Genomic DNA, 16,850 nt, shown 5'->3' with positions numbered 1-16,850 from the left:
ACACATCGAATCTTTGAGCTGTCAAGTTTCAAACAGCATTTGACACACTGAGCATTCTCTGTCAGGCAATCAAGATTGTCATTCATCTCAATATCTTTCACCTGCCACTTTCAACAGGCATTGTGATTGTCAAAGAGAGCAGAAACATCACAACCAGTGAGGCTAAAGTCAATCTCTGAGTTTTTTATTTAAAAATCAGTATTTAAAGAAGTCATACTGTACCTGTGGATACACCAACATGGCTCCCACTGAAATCAAAGAGAACCACATGTGCACCTCCAAGGGCAGAATTTGCCTCATCAGCTATTCCTTATATCTTTGGACAGGAAAATAAAATAAAAAAAAAAATCACCATTTTCTTTGGAAGTGGGAGCCACGACAAACCCAACAAATACAAACTTCTTCTCCCTTGTCATCCTCCACTTGCTAAAAGCGATTTGATTTCTGAAGCCACAAATTGCAGTTAGGTGTCCAACTCCCATGGACTTTCAATAGGAAATAGGTGCCTTCATATCTTTGAAAATCTAACTACCTTCATATCTTTGAAAATCTCCCTCATAACTGCATTCAGAAAACTTTTGGAGGTGAAAAGCTGAACTGGTTTATCTGCTAGAGACAGAGAGAGATTGAGCAATACCTGTTCCTAAGATTCTAGATGAGATTCTTGATGTGCTGCTGGGTGAAACTGTACAACCCAACTGTCCGGATTTGCATATCTGAAAACTATCAGCTCTCCAGCACAGGAAATAGTGCTGCTTTTTATTAACAGAATACTAATGTGAACCATGTATTGGTTATGTTAGAAACCAAACTATGCAGCGGTAGAATTATACTGATTTATACTGATACTGTGAGGTGTTGCGCACTGAATCCAAAGGGAAGTGAAAACACTAAGGACCAGATCTTCAAAGGTATTTAGGTTCCTAATTTCCAATCTGGGACTAAGCACCTTGCAGCACCAAGCCCTTGCACTGTAGTTACTATGAAAATGAGAGAAAATGTTTTCTGTAGCCATTCTAAAAATTGTGATCACTAGTGTCTCTCGATGTTCAGCCACATCCTTAAGTTTATCCTTAGATTTCATACTATGTAATTGTTGCTAAATTAAGTAGCTGTCTTGGATCAATAAATATTTCATCACACAAGTTATTTTGAATCTAAAGCATTAGATCAATTAAAATTGTAATCCATTTAAAAATCTTAATTAGAGAAGGAAAATTCTTTTCCAAGAAGTACTCAGAATGATAATCAGTTTAGCCTTGACAATTATTTTAAAAAGCTGTTTATGCATTTTTATAAAAATTAAAAAATATTTATATTTGTAAAGAAATTCTAAATTAAAACAAAACAAAAAACAAAAGAAAACCCACCATACACACAGACACACACACATGCACATATTGACTTCAAGACATTTTGTAAGAAAATACTAAAAAAAATTTCCATATTCCAAAAACAAAACAAAGAAACAAACAAAACCCCCCAACAACAAATATTTAAGACTAAGGCCAAAAATGTATTTATCTATCACATAACTTACAAAACAAAAACAAGAAAGAGAATATGTAAGCATATCATAAATATTACACTCAAACAAATAAACAAACTGTCCTTGTTAAGCCTAAAGAAATGTAACATTCTACTACGTCCTTAACTCTGACCCATAGGTAATTTTGTACTTTTGTTATCTCAATTTCAGCATTCTTTTTTAGGGATACTGTTAAGTGGCAAATATTATCTGTTAATAATATTGTCAAACCAAAATGGAATCTGTTGGCAAGTTACTCATAACTGCTGTTTCTTAGAAATAAATGTTCATTGATTTATGGTAAACTTTTGTATGTATGTGACCTGCATTTGGGGCTGATTAATTTGTACAGGGAGGGAGTATTGATTTGGAGTCCAAATCTACTTCCCTCCACCACTGTAAAACTGTTGGAAAGCTGAAGGCTTGACACTGTGCCTCTTTTGTGAGGGCTGGCGCTGTGCCTCAGCATGGGTTGGGATAGTGAAAGAGTAAAATCATGAATCTTAAGGTTGGACTCTTCCTACAGAACAAGTTCAGATACTTGTATTCTATACTGGAGCTGCAGCCACCCACAGGTACTTACAAGGAAGTGATATACCAAGTTTGCCAGCTAGTATTTCACCTGCATACCACACCAAAACCATGCCCCCCACACACACTCAACTCTTCAGAATAGTTGCAAGCCCAGAACTTGCCTTCTACAAACTGCTCTCTAAAGAGCTGGAATAGAGAAGTGGTGACCATAAAGTTATTGCAATTGCCAACAATCTACAAAGCAATGGAAGTTTTAGCTTACCGAAAAAACATGTAAAGAATATGTTATATGTACATAAAGATATAGAAATGTCCTACAGGAATCTCATTAGTATGCAATAATGAAACTCACCCAAAGACTGGAGGGCCTGCACAAAGCCCACTTAAGCTCTCTATTAGCCTTGTGTTTAGAAGGATCACAGGCAGAGAAACTGCCAGGGGACAAAGAGGATATGTTTACACTGAATACTAAGCCTTGGCTCTGACTCAGGTTTAAGCCGAAGCCCTGCTTCCATTTACTCACAAAGCAGTCTCACTCAGGTCAGCAAGCACTCAGGACCAGGTCCTACAACCCTGCTAGGGAGATGGGTCAGGGCCTAAATCACTCTGAGACTCAGGTCCAATCCCTTTCATTTTACAATGTGGACGCAGTGAAAGGTACAGGCCTGAGCCAGAAGGACTGTGTAGTGCAGAATGGGCGTTAGCATGGCTGTGAGACCCAGGTCCAGTAACTGTAAGCCCAGATTTACCGTGCAGTGTGGATTCTCCAGCCTGGGCTTGGAAACACCAAGTCCACAAGCCCAGATCCCACAGCACTGGGTTTACAATGCAGTGTAGACATACCCAGAGAAGGGCTCAAATTTGCTGCACTTACATGGCCCAAAAGCACCCCGAATGGAAATGTGGAGGTGCAATGGCCACTATTTCAGCCTCATAGATTGGAATAACGGTGGCAGATAGCCAACAGATTGGGCTGGTGGTGGAGTCTATCCAGTCCAACCCCTATGGAGTTCCCTGCACAAAATCTAACTACTCAGGCTTAGTATGATGCAGGGACATGAATTTCATCCTAAATGATTACATTTAAGTATTCTTTTTCAGAGGAAACAAATCTACCTTTTGTTAATTAAAAGAAACATGAGGTATGTGTGTTTGCATATATTTGCATGTATAGGTATGACTCTAAGAACTCCCCAATGCCAGATGGCACACAGTTATTATATTTACCCAAAAGGTAGCATGTAATATATCACTGGAAAACTAATAACTCAATGATCATTAAAATTTTCATGTGATATATGTATGTTTAACCCACAAAGAACTTTACAGGTGTGCTGGAAATATGTGACTAAAATGTGTTTAGATCAAGCGTGTCGGTGGAGTTGACAAATGGGTTTTCTCTAGACCAGGAGTGGGCAAACTATGGCCCGCAGGCCAGATCCATCCCACAGGATGTTTTAAGCCGGCCCTCAAGCTCCCGCTGGAGAGCTGCAGCCAGGGAGCAGGGTTGGGGACCGCACCACACGGCTCCTGGAAGCCATTTGCGGTAAGCACTGCCAGGAGCCTGCACCCCTGAGCCCCTCCCCACAACCCCAGCCCTGATCCCCCTCCTGCCCTCTGAACCCCTTGGTCCCAGCCCAGAGCAGCCTCCTACACCCCAAACTCCTCATCCCCAACCCCACCCCAGAGCCCTCACCCCCCCCCCCCCCCCGCATCCCAACCCAGAGCCCCCTCACACACCCTGAACTCTCCATTTCTGGCCCCACCCCAGAGCCCCCACCCCCAGCCGGAGCCCGCACCCCCCCCTGCACCCCTACCCCCAATTTTGTGAGCATTCATGGGCCACCATACAATTTTCATACCCCGATGTGGCCCTCGGGCCAAAAAGTTTGCCCATGCCGGCTCTAGACAAAGGAAAGAGGCCAACACCTCAAACCAGGTGTGGACAAATTCAACAGACTACTCTGTTGTACTGGAGGTTGCAGGAAGAGATCATTTGCTTTGTCAAAATCAGCAGTGGGGAAGGAACCAGCATGGAGTCTACACCCAGCCTACCATCTATACCCGGCAGGGCAAAGGAACTTTATCTGGGGATATCCTTCAAAGTATACATTTCAAAGATTTAATGGAATGTAAAGAGAGAGGAAGAAAAACCCTAAGTTATCCTTCACCTGAAGAGACAATGGAAACAAGCATTCTGAGCTCTGTGAAAGATCCTGGCCAGAATGCCTGGTCAGCCATGCTGGAAAAGAGACTTGATGAGAAACACTTCTTTGAACAAGAGAGACTAGTTTGTTATATCAGGTTTTAGTCTTAAAAGTGTATTTTCAAGTTTGTAGCGTGTAATCCTTTCTAACTTTATTTCTTATACTTGGTATCACTTAAACCTTTTTGGTTAATAAACTTTTTTACTTTTACTATAAACCAATTTAGTGCTTTGATTCAAATAGAGTGATCACCTTAACCCAAGTTAAGCTAGTAAACTGCTGGGTACTGTCTCTTTAAGGAACAGCGAACTTAACTTCTGTGAATGTTCAGCAAGAGGGTTGGGCACTACAGGGCAGACAGTTTGGGGAAAATTCGTGACTGGGGTGGGATTGGAGTCACTCTGCAAAAAGTAATTGGGCAGTGGAAGCCAGGGTGTGGCCTGTATGCTTGTCTGTTGGCTGTTGGTGTCTGGACTGTGAGCCAAAGCAGCACAGCATTTAAGATCCCGGAGTTGCAGGGCAGGCGGTGACACAACCCCTTACTGATCTAGTTACAATAGGGAAACAAACTTTTCTACAGAATAGCAGGAGATCACTACAGCTTCATCTCTTTTTAGAAGCATGATTAGCAACTCAGTCTGCATGTTCTTCCCCAGTTTGTACAGAGTTATGGTTAGTGCCAACCTATCATGTAGCTAAGTGACAGGTGAAATTATCCTAGGAGCACACACTGAAGAATATTTGAAAGAAAATGTTTGATTGCCCTGCTAGTACAACCTACCATTTTACTGTGGTTGATGTGCGATACAGAGGTTCTGTGAATTTCCTTTTTGGCAGCTTCCTGAAGATCAGAGGCTTGTTGGACGTATGTTAACCCTGCCAAAATCTCATCTTCCAAAAGTGTCACATCATCATAAGAAACAGGCCAACCCAGATTTTCTAAAGCCTGTAGCAAAGCTTCTTTGTGTTCCATGTACGAGACTGGCTCCTCCTGCTCAAACCTTTAAAAACATTACAACCGTTTACAATTATACGTTGTAATGTTTTTCATTTTCACTTTACATATGTTAAGTAATTAAGGAGCACACTGCCCCTGTGAAGTAAATAGGTGCTAACTTCACTGCTCTTAGGGCTGTTCTACATACAATTTTTGTACCATTCTAACTATATCAATTTAAAACCCGATCTGATTGAAGTGCTACAAACCCCATTGTAGGTGCAGTTATACCAGTGTAAAGGTACTCATAATCAGTACAGCTTATTCCCTCACAAACCAATCCTTGGACTGCTACTCACTGGCTAAGTAGAGAAGGGTTTATGCTGATGCCAAAGAAGATGATGTCCCAGCCCTCCCAAACCCGTGCCACTCACACTGAGCATAGAGTAACACTGTTAAGGGGAAGTGCCTATTCTCTTTTACAAAAGTGAACAGCAAGGGGGGAAAGGAATCCTCTCACTTTGTAACTCAGTGGGTGGCAAACCAAAACCTGAGGCTTACATGTTACCCTGTGTCACACATAAAATTATTTACCAGTAAGGTGTAGACAGAAAATACTTGAAAATAAAATAAACTGGCCATGACAAGAGCAGCCAAAAAAGTGTGTAAAATATTTATGACCCGATTCTCAAAAGGTGCTAAGCACCGTTGCTCCCATTCCATTAATAAATGTTTCAAAAATTAAATTATTGAGACAGGAAGAAGGTGAAAACTTACTTGTCTCTTTCCTCTTGAGATAGTGCTCTCCAAATAATTAGATTTAGGCGCCTATTAAATAAAAGAAAACAATTCCTGAGGGAATGCGGTCAGTGTGTGTCTGATTATCATAATATCAATGAATAAACCAGAACACACAGTTCTAAAAGATATCTACCATGATTTGTATTCTGAAAGCACAAACAGTGTTCTTATCATTCCACTATGAATTTATCATCTGCAAAAGGATATAAGAAAACAGCATCTTCCATCTGGTAGCAACATGATTATTTCAGGGTCACTGAGAAATTAGTGGCAATCACTACTGTTTCCTGCAGGAATTTCAGTGGAGAGTTCTGTCCAGCACCCAGTAATCTAAACTAAGCAATAGTGCTGATTTAATGTCAGCCAAGAGCTGCCCCCGACAAGTTAACAGCTTCAGAATGAAGGCACTGGAGAAGCAATGTTAATGATTTTTTTTCCCCACTTAAAAATCAAATGCAATCACACCATTTAAATTTCTACTTCATTCCACTCTGCCCATTAAGGAAAGCTGCTGTGGTGAAAACAGAACTGCCTACCCAAAAGCACTCAAGTGCTGTCATTTTAAAAACACTACAGGTTTTTTTCCTTTGTTGCAGATGATTGGTCTTTCTTTCTTTTTTTTTTAAAGACATAGATTACAAGTTTCTACTAGCCAATTTTATCCCTAAATGTCAACATCCCAACAAGTAAGGCATCACATAACTCTTTTATTTCACAGTGCAGAAGCAAATCTCTGGGGGGTCCTAGGTGCCATCATATAGAAAAGTGAACTCTGCTATATTATTGTTTACAAATGTCTGAGCTGGCATCAGTTCATTCCAGAGACGACTCAAACCTTTCCAAACACGTGTCCTTTTCCAATCTTGGTGAATTAACTGTTGCACTTAAAAAAATCCCCAACAGCCTATATAAAATTAGATTCTGAACATGGGTTTCTGACTGATTCAGTTCATCTGCCAAGGAAATCAAGAACCAGCTCCTTCAGAATGTAAATTACTAGTACATTCATATTCTGCATTCTTGGCATGCTCAGCTATCTATTTCACACTTCTAAACGCTGCACATTCATAACTAGCTAATTTGCAAATGTTTGTAACTATTCAAGACCACACATGCTTTGTAGATCCCAGCTTTTTTCTCCTTTGCTGAAGTATATTTCTCTGTGGGAACATTAAATTATTGCCATCACTTTCCTACCTCTCAATTTTATGCTAATAGTAAATCTATGTATGGTGAGGTTATTGTGATGGTTTCTTCTATTCTTGAAATTAGCATGTACTAACATATTGTCTAATTTATAGATATCAAAACAAATTTGCGACTATTCAGTAAGCTGAACCTTAGTAAACCTTGCAGATTCAATTATCAGAAATGTAATACTGTATTCATAGCAAAAAAGACATGGTTAAATTGGTGTTTCAGATGGAAATGTGGAGTTATAATTTGTCACTTACATCCACTACAGGTCGAAACTTGGCATCTAGGCAAGGAATGATTTCACCTTTCACATGTACCCCACCTCCATCCTCAATGACATTTGCTGAAACTGTTAAAATCTTCATTGCAGCCTTGCAACTGCAATGCTATAGTTTAATTATACCAGTGTTTCTATTTTATAATCTTAGTTTCAAGGATTTATAGTTTGAGAATTTGGGAGTTTAGAAAACTGCTTTTACTAAAAATTGGTACATACAGTAGAACCTCTGAGTTACGAACACCTCGGGAATGGAGATTGTTCATAACTCTGAAATCTTTGTAACTCTAGTAACTTTGAACAAAGCAACGAGGAGTCCCTGTGGCACCGTAGAGACTAACAAATTTATTTGGGCATAAGCTTTCATAGGCTAAAACCCACTTCATCAGATGCATGCAGTGAAAAATACAGTAAGCAGTATAAATATATATACACAGCACATGAAAAGATGGGAGTTCCCTTACCAAGTGAGGGGTCAGTGCTAATGAAGCCAATTCAATTAAGATGAAAGTGGCCTATTCTCAACAGTTGACAAGAAGGGGTGAATATCAAGAGGGAAAATTTCTTTTGCAGTGCTAACGAGACCAATGCAATCAAGGTGGACATCGGCCATCTCCAACACTTGACAAGAAGGTGTGAGTATCAGCAGAGGGAAAATTACTTTTTGTAGTGACCCAGCCACCCCTAGTCTTTATTCAGGCCTAATTTGATGGTGTCCAGTTTTCAAATTAATTCCAGTTCTGCAGTTTCTCGTTGAAGTCTGTTTTTGAAGTTTTTTTGTTGAAAATTGCCACTTTTAAGTCTGTTATTGAGTGTCCAGGGAGATTTAAGTGCTCTCCTACTGGTTTTTGAATGTTACAGTTCTTGATGTCTGATTTGTATCCATTTATTCTTTTACGTAGAGACTGTCCGGTTTGGCCAATGTACATCGCAGAGGGGCATTGCTGGCACATGATGGCATATATCACATTGGTAGATGTGCAGGTGAACGAGCCCCTCATGGCGTGGCTAATGTGGTCCTATGATGGTGTCCCTTGAATAGATATGCGGGCAGAGTTGGCACCGGGGTTTGTTGCAGGATTGGTTCCTGGGTTAGTGTTTTTATTATGTTGTGTGTAGTTGCTGGTGAATATTTGCTTCAGGTTGGGGGGCTGTCTGTAACTGAGGACTGGCCTGTCTCCCAAGGTCTGTGAGAGTGAGGGGTCATCCTTCAGGATAGGTTGTAGATCCTTGATGATGCGTTGGAGAGGTTTTAGTTGGGGGCTGTAGGTGACAGCTAGTGGCATTCTGCTACTTTCTTTGTTGGGCCTGTCCTGTAGTAGGTGACTTCTGGGTACCCTTCTGGCTCTGTCAATCTGTTTCTTCACTTCAACATGTGGGTATTGTAGTTTTAAGAATGCTTGCTAGAGATCCTGTAGGTGTTTGTCTCTCACTGAGGAATTGGAGCAAATGTGGTTGTATCTTAGAGCTTGGCTGTAGACAATGGATCGTGTGGTGTGGTGCGGATGAAAGCCGGAGGCATGTTGGTAAGTACAGCGGTCAGTAGGTTTCCGGTATAGGGTGGTGTTTATGTGACCATCACTTATTTGCACTGTCGTGTCCAGGAAATGGATCTCTTGTGTGGACTGGTCCAGGCTGAGGTTGATGGTGGGGGCAGAAATTGTTGAAATCTTGGTGGAATTCCTCAAGGGCCTCCTTCCCCTGGGTCCAGACAATGAAGAGGTCATCAATGTAGCTCAAGAAGAGTAGGGGTGCTGGGGGTACCCACGTGGCCCCACAGTATGCCAACATTTTATGGCTGACTTAGAACAACACTTCCTCAGCTCTTGTCCCTTACTACAGGACAGGCCCAACGAAGAAAGTAACAGAACGCTACTAGCCATCACCTACAACCCCCAACTAAAACCTCTCCAGCACATCATAAAGGATCTACAAAATTGCTTGGAATTTTGCACCATGGAGTTCACCATGGAAAGGCATATACAGTAGAACCTCAGAGTTACGAACACCAGAGTTATGAACTGACCAACCACACATCTCATTTGGAACTGGAAATATGCAATCAGGCAGCACAGACCCCCCCCCCGACCCCCCCCAAAAAAAGTAAATAGAGTACCATACTGTGTTAAACATAAAGTACTAAAAAAAAAAAAAAAAAAGGAAAGCAGTATTTTTCTTCTGCATAGTAAAGTTTCAAAGCTATATTAAGTCAATGTTCAGCTGTAAACTTTTGAAAGAACAACCATAATGTTTTGTTCAAAGGTTTCAGAGTGGTAGCCATGTTAGTTTGTCTCATGAACTCAGAAGAAACAATATTTTTGGTTTTGAATAATTTTTCACTCACTTCTAAAGGAAAAACAGCTAAAACGTTCATTTTGAAATTTTCATTAGAATTAATGCTCATAACAACTAATGCCTTCAAGCAGTTTTATTTTTTACACATATTTGTAAAAACATTGGACCCAGCCCTACAAGCCCTTATTGATGCTAGTAATCCTGACTCACTTCAGTCAATGGGACTAGCATCAGTAAAGATCACTCATGTCAATAAGTTTCAGAGGGACCAGGCATAGAACTTAAAAAGTCAGTCCTGTGTTCTAGCTCTTCAGTAAAACACACATAATATTTTATCAGAAGACATTTTTCTCACCCTTACAACTCCACTAAAGGCAACCAGGGTTATTTTCCAACAACATTCCACAGTACTGAACAAGATGGAAATAGTTTTTCCATCATTAAAAACAAGGACAAAATTCCCATTGACTTCAATGAACATTGGATCAGGCCCCCTAGACCTATTAACATTCAATCTAGTGAGTGCAAAATAAAAACAAATATATCTTAATTGATTTCCATAAATATTATACAAGTTAAACAGTTTCCAAATCAGTTTTTATTTTAAGACCATGAAAGACAGGGCAGGTCTACCCTACAAATTTACATCGATGCAGCTGCACTGATGCAGCTGCGCCACTGTAGTGCGTCTGGTGAAGACACTTTAAACCAACGGAAGAGAGCTCTCCCGTCAGCTTAATAAGTCCACCTCCCTGAGAGGCGGTAGCTGTGCTGACAGGAGAAGCTCAGTGTCCCATGATGTATGGTTTTCCATCCCAGCATTCCATGGGCTTCCAGCTTTCTTTCAGAGTAGCAGCCATGTAAGTCTGTGTTCGCAAAAAGAAAAGGCACCTTAGAGACTAACCAATTTATTTGAGCACAAGCTTTCGTGAGCTACAGCTCACTTCATCTTTTGTGGCATTTTTCAACGGTCCTTGTTTGCTGTGCATCCCAGCATCTTTGAGTGAAGGGATTGATCTTGCACTGCTCTCCTATGCTCTGATAACTGTCATTAACACATCGTGGAGGGCAGTGTTGTTAATCACGAAGTTCCTAATTGAACAAGACTCCCAGTTGCCTGACATGCTGTGTGATATGGATAGGAGCAACTTTAAATTTATTTTGACATTCACAGAACAGCTGCACAAGGTGGACTGTTGTTTTTGGTCTTGGGAAAGAAGCACTGAATGGTGGGATCGTATTGTTATGCAGGTCTGGGATGATGAGCAGTGGCTACAGAACTTGCACATGCAGAAAGCCACCTTCCTGGAACCGTGTGCGGCGCTCGCCCCAGCACTGCGGCGCAAGGATACCAGAATAAGAGCTGCCCTATCGGTAGAGAAGCGTTTGTCAATCGCAGTGTGGAAGCTTGCGACTCCAGACTGCTACTGATGGGTCGCGAATCAGACTTGAGTTGGAAAATCGACCATTGGGGCTGTGTTAATGCAAGTGTGCAGGGCAATTAATTGCATCCTGCTACGAAGGACCGTGACTCTGGGAAATGCGTGTGAAATAGTGGATGACTTTGCAGAAATGGGTTTCCCTAACTGGAGGGGCTATAGATGGCACACACATTCCAATTTTGGCACCAGACCACCTTGCGACGGAGTACATCAACAGGAAGGGATACTTATCCATGGTGTTGCAGGTGCTTGTGGATGACCATCGGTGTTTCACTGACATCAATGCAGAGTGGTCCAGGAAAGTGCATGACACACACATCGTCAGGAACACTGGCCTGTACAGAAAGCTGCAAGCGGGGACTTTCTTTCCAGACCAGAAGATTACAGTGGGGGATGTTTAAATGCCCATAGTGATCCTGGGAGAGCCAGCATACTCCTTACAACCACGGCTCATGAAACCTCACTCAGGAAACCTGGATAGCAGTAAGAAGCGGTGCAACAACAGGCTGAGTAGGTGCTGGATGACCGTGGAATGTGCCTTTGGCAGATTAAAGGCGCCCTGGCAATGCCTTTATGGCAGGTTAGACTTCAGTGAGGGTATTATACCCATGATCATTGCCCCATGTTGTATGTTGCATAATATTTGTGTAGCTAACGGTGAAAGGTTTGGTCAGGGGTGTAGTGCTGAGGCAGACCACCTCGCTGCTGATTTTGAGCAGCCAGATACCAGGGTTATCAGAGGGGCCCGGGTAGGGGGGGCTAGTCAAATCAGGGAGGCTTTGAGGCAACACTTTGAAAATGAAAACCAGTAATGTACATCTCTGTGATTGATACTGCAATGTTACATTACATCTAGTTTTCATAGGAAGCAATTGTGAAATTTGGGCCTTAAATTCCAGTAAGCAAATGATTAAACTACCTGTGTGTGGCTTGATAGTGCCTGCTATCTCAATTTGTAGGACACAAATAAAGATTATTTCAGAAAAAACAACACACATGCATGCATGGTGGGAAAGGAGGTACCAGGGTAAACAGGGAAGCGATGGCACATCTACCACACACTTGTGGTTTCTATCCTGGTCCCTATGCTGCTCGCCCATGTGCCACTCTGGTACCTGCACAAGTGATTGCTGAATGGAGCAGGAAAGTTTCCTACAATGGGGGAAGGAACAAAACTGCTCTGCCAAGAAACCTTTAGCAGAGGATTGCCGAGTACCTCCTAGAGATCTCTCTGGAGGATTCCCATGAGATCTCCGCGTGCATCAACATCCTGTTGCACTATATTACAAGGGAAATGTCTAGCACACGGAAACACATCAAGCCTTATGCATTTCTATACCCTGAACCCACCTCTGCACTACACAAACGACATCCACTTACCAAGCGTCTCCTCTCCTGCTTCTTGCTCGCTGGAGAGCAACTGTTTAGACTGGCTAGAAACCTCTGGAGTGGTAAACAGTTCCTGGCTGCCTGCCCCACCAGGCGACCCTGCCGGGAGCTCCTCATCATCGTCTAACTCCACCTCTTCATCAATAACTTCATCCTCTGGGTTAGGTCTTCTTTCCGCTGCCTCCAGGCCCGCCGAAGTATTCATGGGGCTCTTGGCAGTGGAGGTAGGGTCGCCGCCAAGGATAGCGTCCAGCTCCTTATAGAACCAGCAGGTCTTGGGTGCAGCACCACAGTGACATTTTGCCTCCCTCGCCTTATGGTACACCTGCCTCAGCTCCTTTATCTTCTCTCTGCATTGCACCATGTCCCGATCATAGCCCTTTTCACACAAGCCTCAGAAATCTACCCATAGATATCAAAATTCCTACAGCTGAAGTACAGCTGGGACTGCACAGCCTCCTCTCCCCAAATACTGAGCAGATCCAACAGCTCTGCAGTGGTCCAAGTGGGAGAACGTTTGCTGCCATGGTCACTTGATAAGATGCAATGAGACCTCTCCATGCCGAACAAACAGGAAATGGAACTGCAAAAATTCCTGGGGCTTTAAAGGGGGAGGGGCAGATGGTTGTTTACCTGGCTGCAGGTCAGCGGAGTTCAAACTGCTTACCACAGCAGTCAGGATGGACATTGTGGGACACCTCCTGGAGGCCATTAAAGCAATAAAATCAAGCGTGGTGTCAACACTGGCACTTTATCGACAAAACTTTTGTTCAAAAAGCCTTACGCCTCTTGTCGGGGTGGTTTTATTGTGTTGCCAAAGCAGGGCATTTTTGCTGCCAAGAGTCACATCGTAGTGTACACGCATCTACTGTTTTGTCGACAAAAGCTGCCTATTGTTGGCAAAACTCTGTAGCGTAGACAAGTCCTAAAACTTGGGAAGCCAACACAGCAATTAGTCAAGAAAGGAAGACTCACCTGTTATAAATGTATTAGTCATTAAATCTGTACATTTTATTAGAATAAAATTTGACTAGACATATAGTTTATTAAAGATTTTTGTCCATAAAACCCTGCTAAGATTACTAATCATCACATAATTTTCAAAAACCACAAACTTAAAAGCCAAGAAAGAAATAGTTAAGATTTATAATATCCTTTCAATGTTTACTTCCTATCTGATTCTGAAAACAATAAGCATAACACAGCTCTTCTGGTGGAAAAAAAAAACCCATAAAAATAAGGGCCAATATCTTATAACACAAATGCGTAAAGTTATGCTCCTAAACCCATAGTCAGCCTAAATAAGTGGTCTGATTTTCAAGAGTGCCAAGCAGTCAATAGCGAAACTCAGGACAATTATTTAGGCACCTAAATATGGATCTAGGAGCTTAATGTTAGGAACCTGTTGTTTATTACCTTGGCTATATTTGTATGTTGTTTCTATTTCAGAAAGGGTTTTGTTTTACATTTAACATTTTGAGATTATAGCTGAGATTAAAATGAAGTTTTGTTACTTAAAAAGAATAATGTATTATGTGTGCAGTGTAATATTTATGGTGTCCCTGACTGCTCATTTACTTTTAATGCCGCACTTTTGAAAAGAAGAAAACATTTCTCTGGCAGGATACATTTTTAGACAATGGTGGTTGTTTGAAAATGCTCAGTTGTACAGAATGTTAAAATACATCTTTGAGGAGATGGATTAGTGAGCAAAGCATAGGTAAGGCAGTCAGAGATGTAAAATGAACCCAATTCATCATATGAAAAAACGGAATTAGTCTGTCAGCATGGAGAAAATCTGAAGAGCAGACTTACCTTTCATAGGATTTAATTGCTTGTTCCAGTTTCTCTTTATAGGCATCAAGATTCACTGCCTGAGGATTAATTAGTGTGATCCGCTTCTTGTCATTGCTAACATGGGCCAGGGGTAACACCTACAACACAAAAAAGGGCAAAGACTTCATTTATTGTGTTATTCTTTATCAACCAGAATATTGGAATACCCCAACCTTATGTATACAAGGCAAATCTCAAAGGATTTCATAAAGAAAAAGCCAAGCACTTGATGTGAGTGACCAAGTGTTTGGAGACCCATGAGACTGATACTGATCAAAGGTAATGAGGTTGAAACATAACATTTGTTTCTGAATTAAGATATCATTTTCTTGTACTACGTGTACACAAATCTTATAGCTACTGTGACCCCTTTAAATAAATGCTGGAACTCTACAAATGAATTCTTATGAGGCAAGGGAAATTAAGCTAGCTAACTCGCTATTTAACTTCTAAATGGAATGAGCAGCACTCTCTCTAGTCTTAATCTAATAGATAAAGGGTAGAACAGAAAGGATGCAAACAGGATCTACAACATGAACATATTATATATTGTATTGTTTTAATACATCATTGTATTATACTTCTGTATACAACACCAGCTTATTGCCATCTATTTCTACACATAACATGCAAATAGGGAATTTACTTATTTAAACATTTTAAATGTCATATCTTATACTCTAGGGGCAGATTCCCCAAAATAGTTAGGTTCCTAAAGATGCAGATAGGTACCCATTGTGATTTCAAAAAATCAAAGTAGGTTAGATGCTTAACCTCCCACTGAAACCAATGTCATTGATTTCAATGGGAGCTAGGCGCCTCACCTGCATAGGCACTTTTGAAAATTGCACAAGGTGTCTATCTACATTTTTAGGTGTCTAAACATCTTTGAAAATTTGGCTCTAGGTGTATGACAGGATCTACAGAAGCACACTTCATTACAAAAACAGCACAGCCAGACACCCTAATAAGGGATCTTAAAGAAAAGAGGGGAGTGAGACCTCCCACAACTTCCCAACCCCCAAACAAAAACATTACCCAACCCATCTTCCCACAACCCTTCAAACAACTAAACTATTCCAGGGTAATTCTGGAAAAACTCCAGTGCACAGTACCACAAGGAAACATGGGGTACAGGAGGAAGGTACTACTGTGTTCAGTGTACCAACACAGATTCTGCAAAACGTCTTTTGTCTCAAATGGTGCATTTAAATCTCTTTCCCAATGTCCGGCTGAGTTTGGAGCATGGATGACAGAGAGCTGGCCGAAGTTCAATCCTGATGAAACTGACGTACTGTTGATGGGTTAGAGAAAATGATTAGAAGATGCAATAAAAAAAAAAGTGCCTCTAACTGAAAGTATGTCTCTGCCATGTGTTACTTGTGTCTGTATCATGGGAGTCTGGCTGGATTCCCAGTTATTGCTAGATGATCATCTTTCAGCAGTAGTCAGGTGGCTTTTTCTCCATCTGCAAGGTTACTACCTTTTCTTTCTGAGAACGACCTCTCCACTGAGATTTATGTATTTGTGTCACCTCATTAATAGACTACAGCAAAGCACTTCACAATGGAGTACACCTTAAATCCATTCGGAAGATAAAGCTAGTGAGAAAGTGGCACTCAGTTGTTCATAAACGGAGTATTTTGTCCAAACAGATGAGATCAGTCTTTGCACATGGGGAAATACTCAATGAGCAATGCCTGCCTCTGGATTTCCAGATGCAGTTTAAGCCCTAAACAGCCTGGGACCTGCTTATTTGAGACCTCACCTGTTTTCCAATCCCATACTGCCACAGTTGAGATCAGCAGTTTTGCTCAAGCTGCAGTTCCCTTTATATAAAAGGGGTAAGAGGCTGGCAGGATTTTCTCCACATAGGCTCCCTTTTCAATGAAATGTGTCCCCCCAGCACCACCCTTTATCCCAACAGTACAATACATTAAAATTCAATATAACTTCTCAAAGAATGGGTATAATAGTCTGAGTGGCACTCAAAGGATAGGCAAAAATACATACATTATTATGGCATTAAACTTATTAAAGACACCACAATCTTCAAAGCAGATACACAAAAGAATCTACAGAGAAGTATTCCTCCAGAACTACTAGAGGGGGACTGCACATTATGCTAAACAGCCAGAACACCTTTTATTCTGGATATGAAACTGATGGATTGTGTAATGAATTAATCTCTTTGAAATAGCTCAGGTGAAACTGCCAGGGCACACAAAAATGAATGAGCACATGAGCATGATGTTAATGAAGAATTGCCATGGTAACCTTTTTGCTTGCTTCTCTATTTCCAAAATAAATCTGATGTTAGTGCATTAATGTTTGTAGAGGATGAAAATAAAAATAATGTTGTCCTCTAAGAAACCAAAGGAGCATTCTACCCCAACAAAAACAAGAT

General features: G+C 41.2%; 1 protein-coding gene across 1 annotated transcript in view; it reads right to left on the bottom strand.

Moving 5' to 3' along the window:
- Window positions 1-16,850, bottom strand: part of VWA3B (von Willebrand factor A domain containing 3B) — a 124,445-nt gene that overhangs the window by 48,053 nt on the left and 59,542 nt on the right. Inside the window, exons 20-22 of the mRNA XM_077810832.1 lie at window positions 14,423-14,541; window positions 5,984-6,034; window positions 5,051-5,270 (exon numbers count right to left, since the gene is read on the bottom strand). Of these exons, the coding sequence (XP_077666958.1) occupies window positions 5,051-5,270; window positions 5,984-6,034; window positions 14,423-14,541 (390 nt within the window). The remainder of the gene's footprint in view (window positions 1-5,050; window positions 5,271-5,983; window positions 6,035-14,422; window positions 14,542-16,850) is intronic.

Source organism: Eretmochelys imbricata, chromosome 1 (assembly GCF_965152235.1).
Source record: "Eretmochelys imbricata isolate rEreImb1 chromosome 1, rEreImb1.hap1, whole genome shotgun sequence".
Taxonomy (NCBI): domain Eukaryota; kingdom Metazoa; phylum Chordata; order Testudines; family Cheloniidae; genus Eretmochelys; species Eretmochelys imbricata.
Note: the sequence above shows the minus strand (reverse complement) of the source record. Positions and strands in the feature narration are given on the sequence as shown.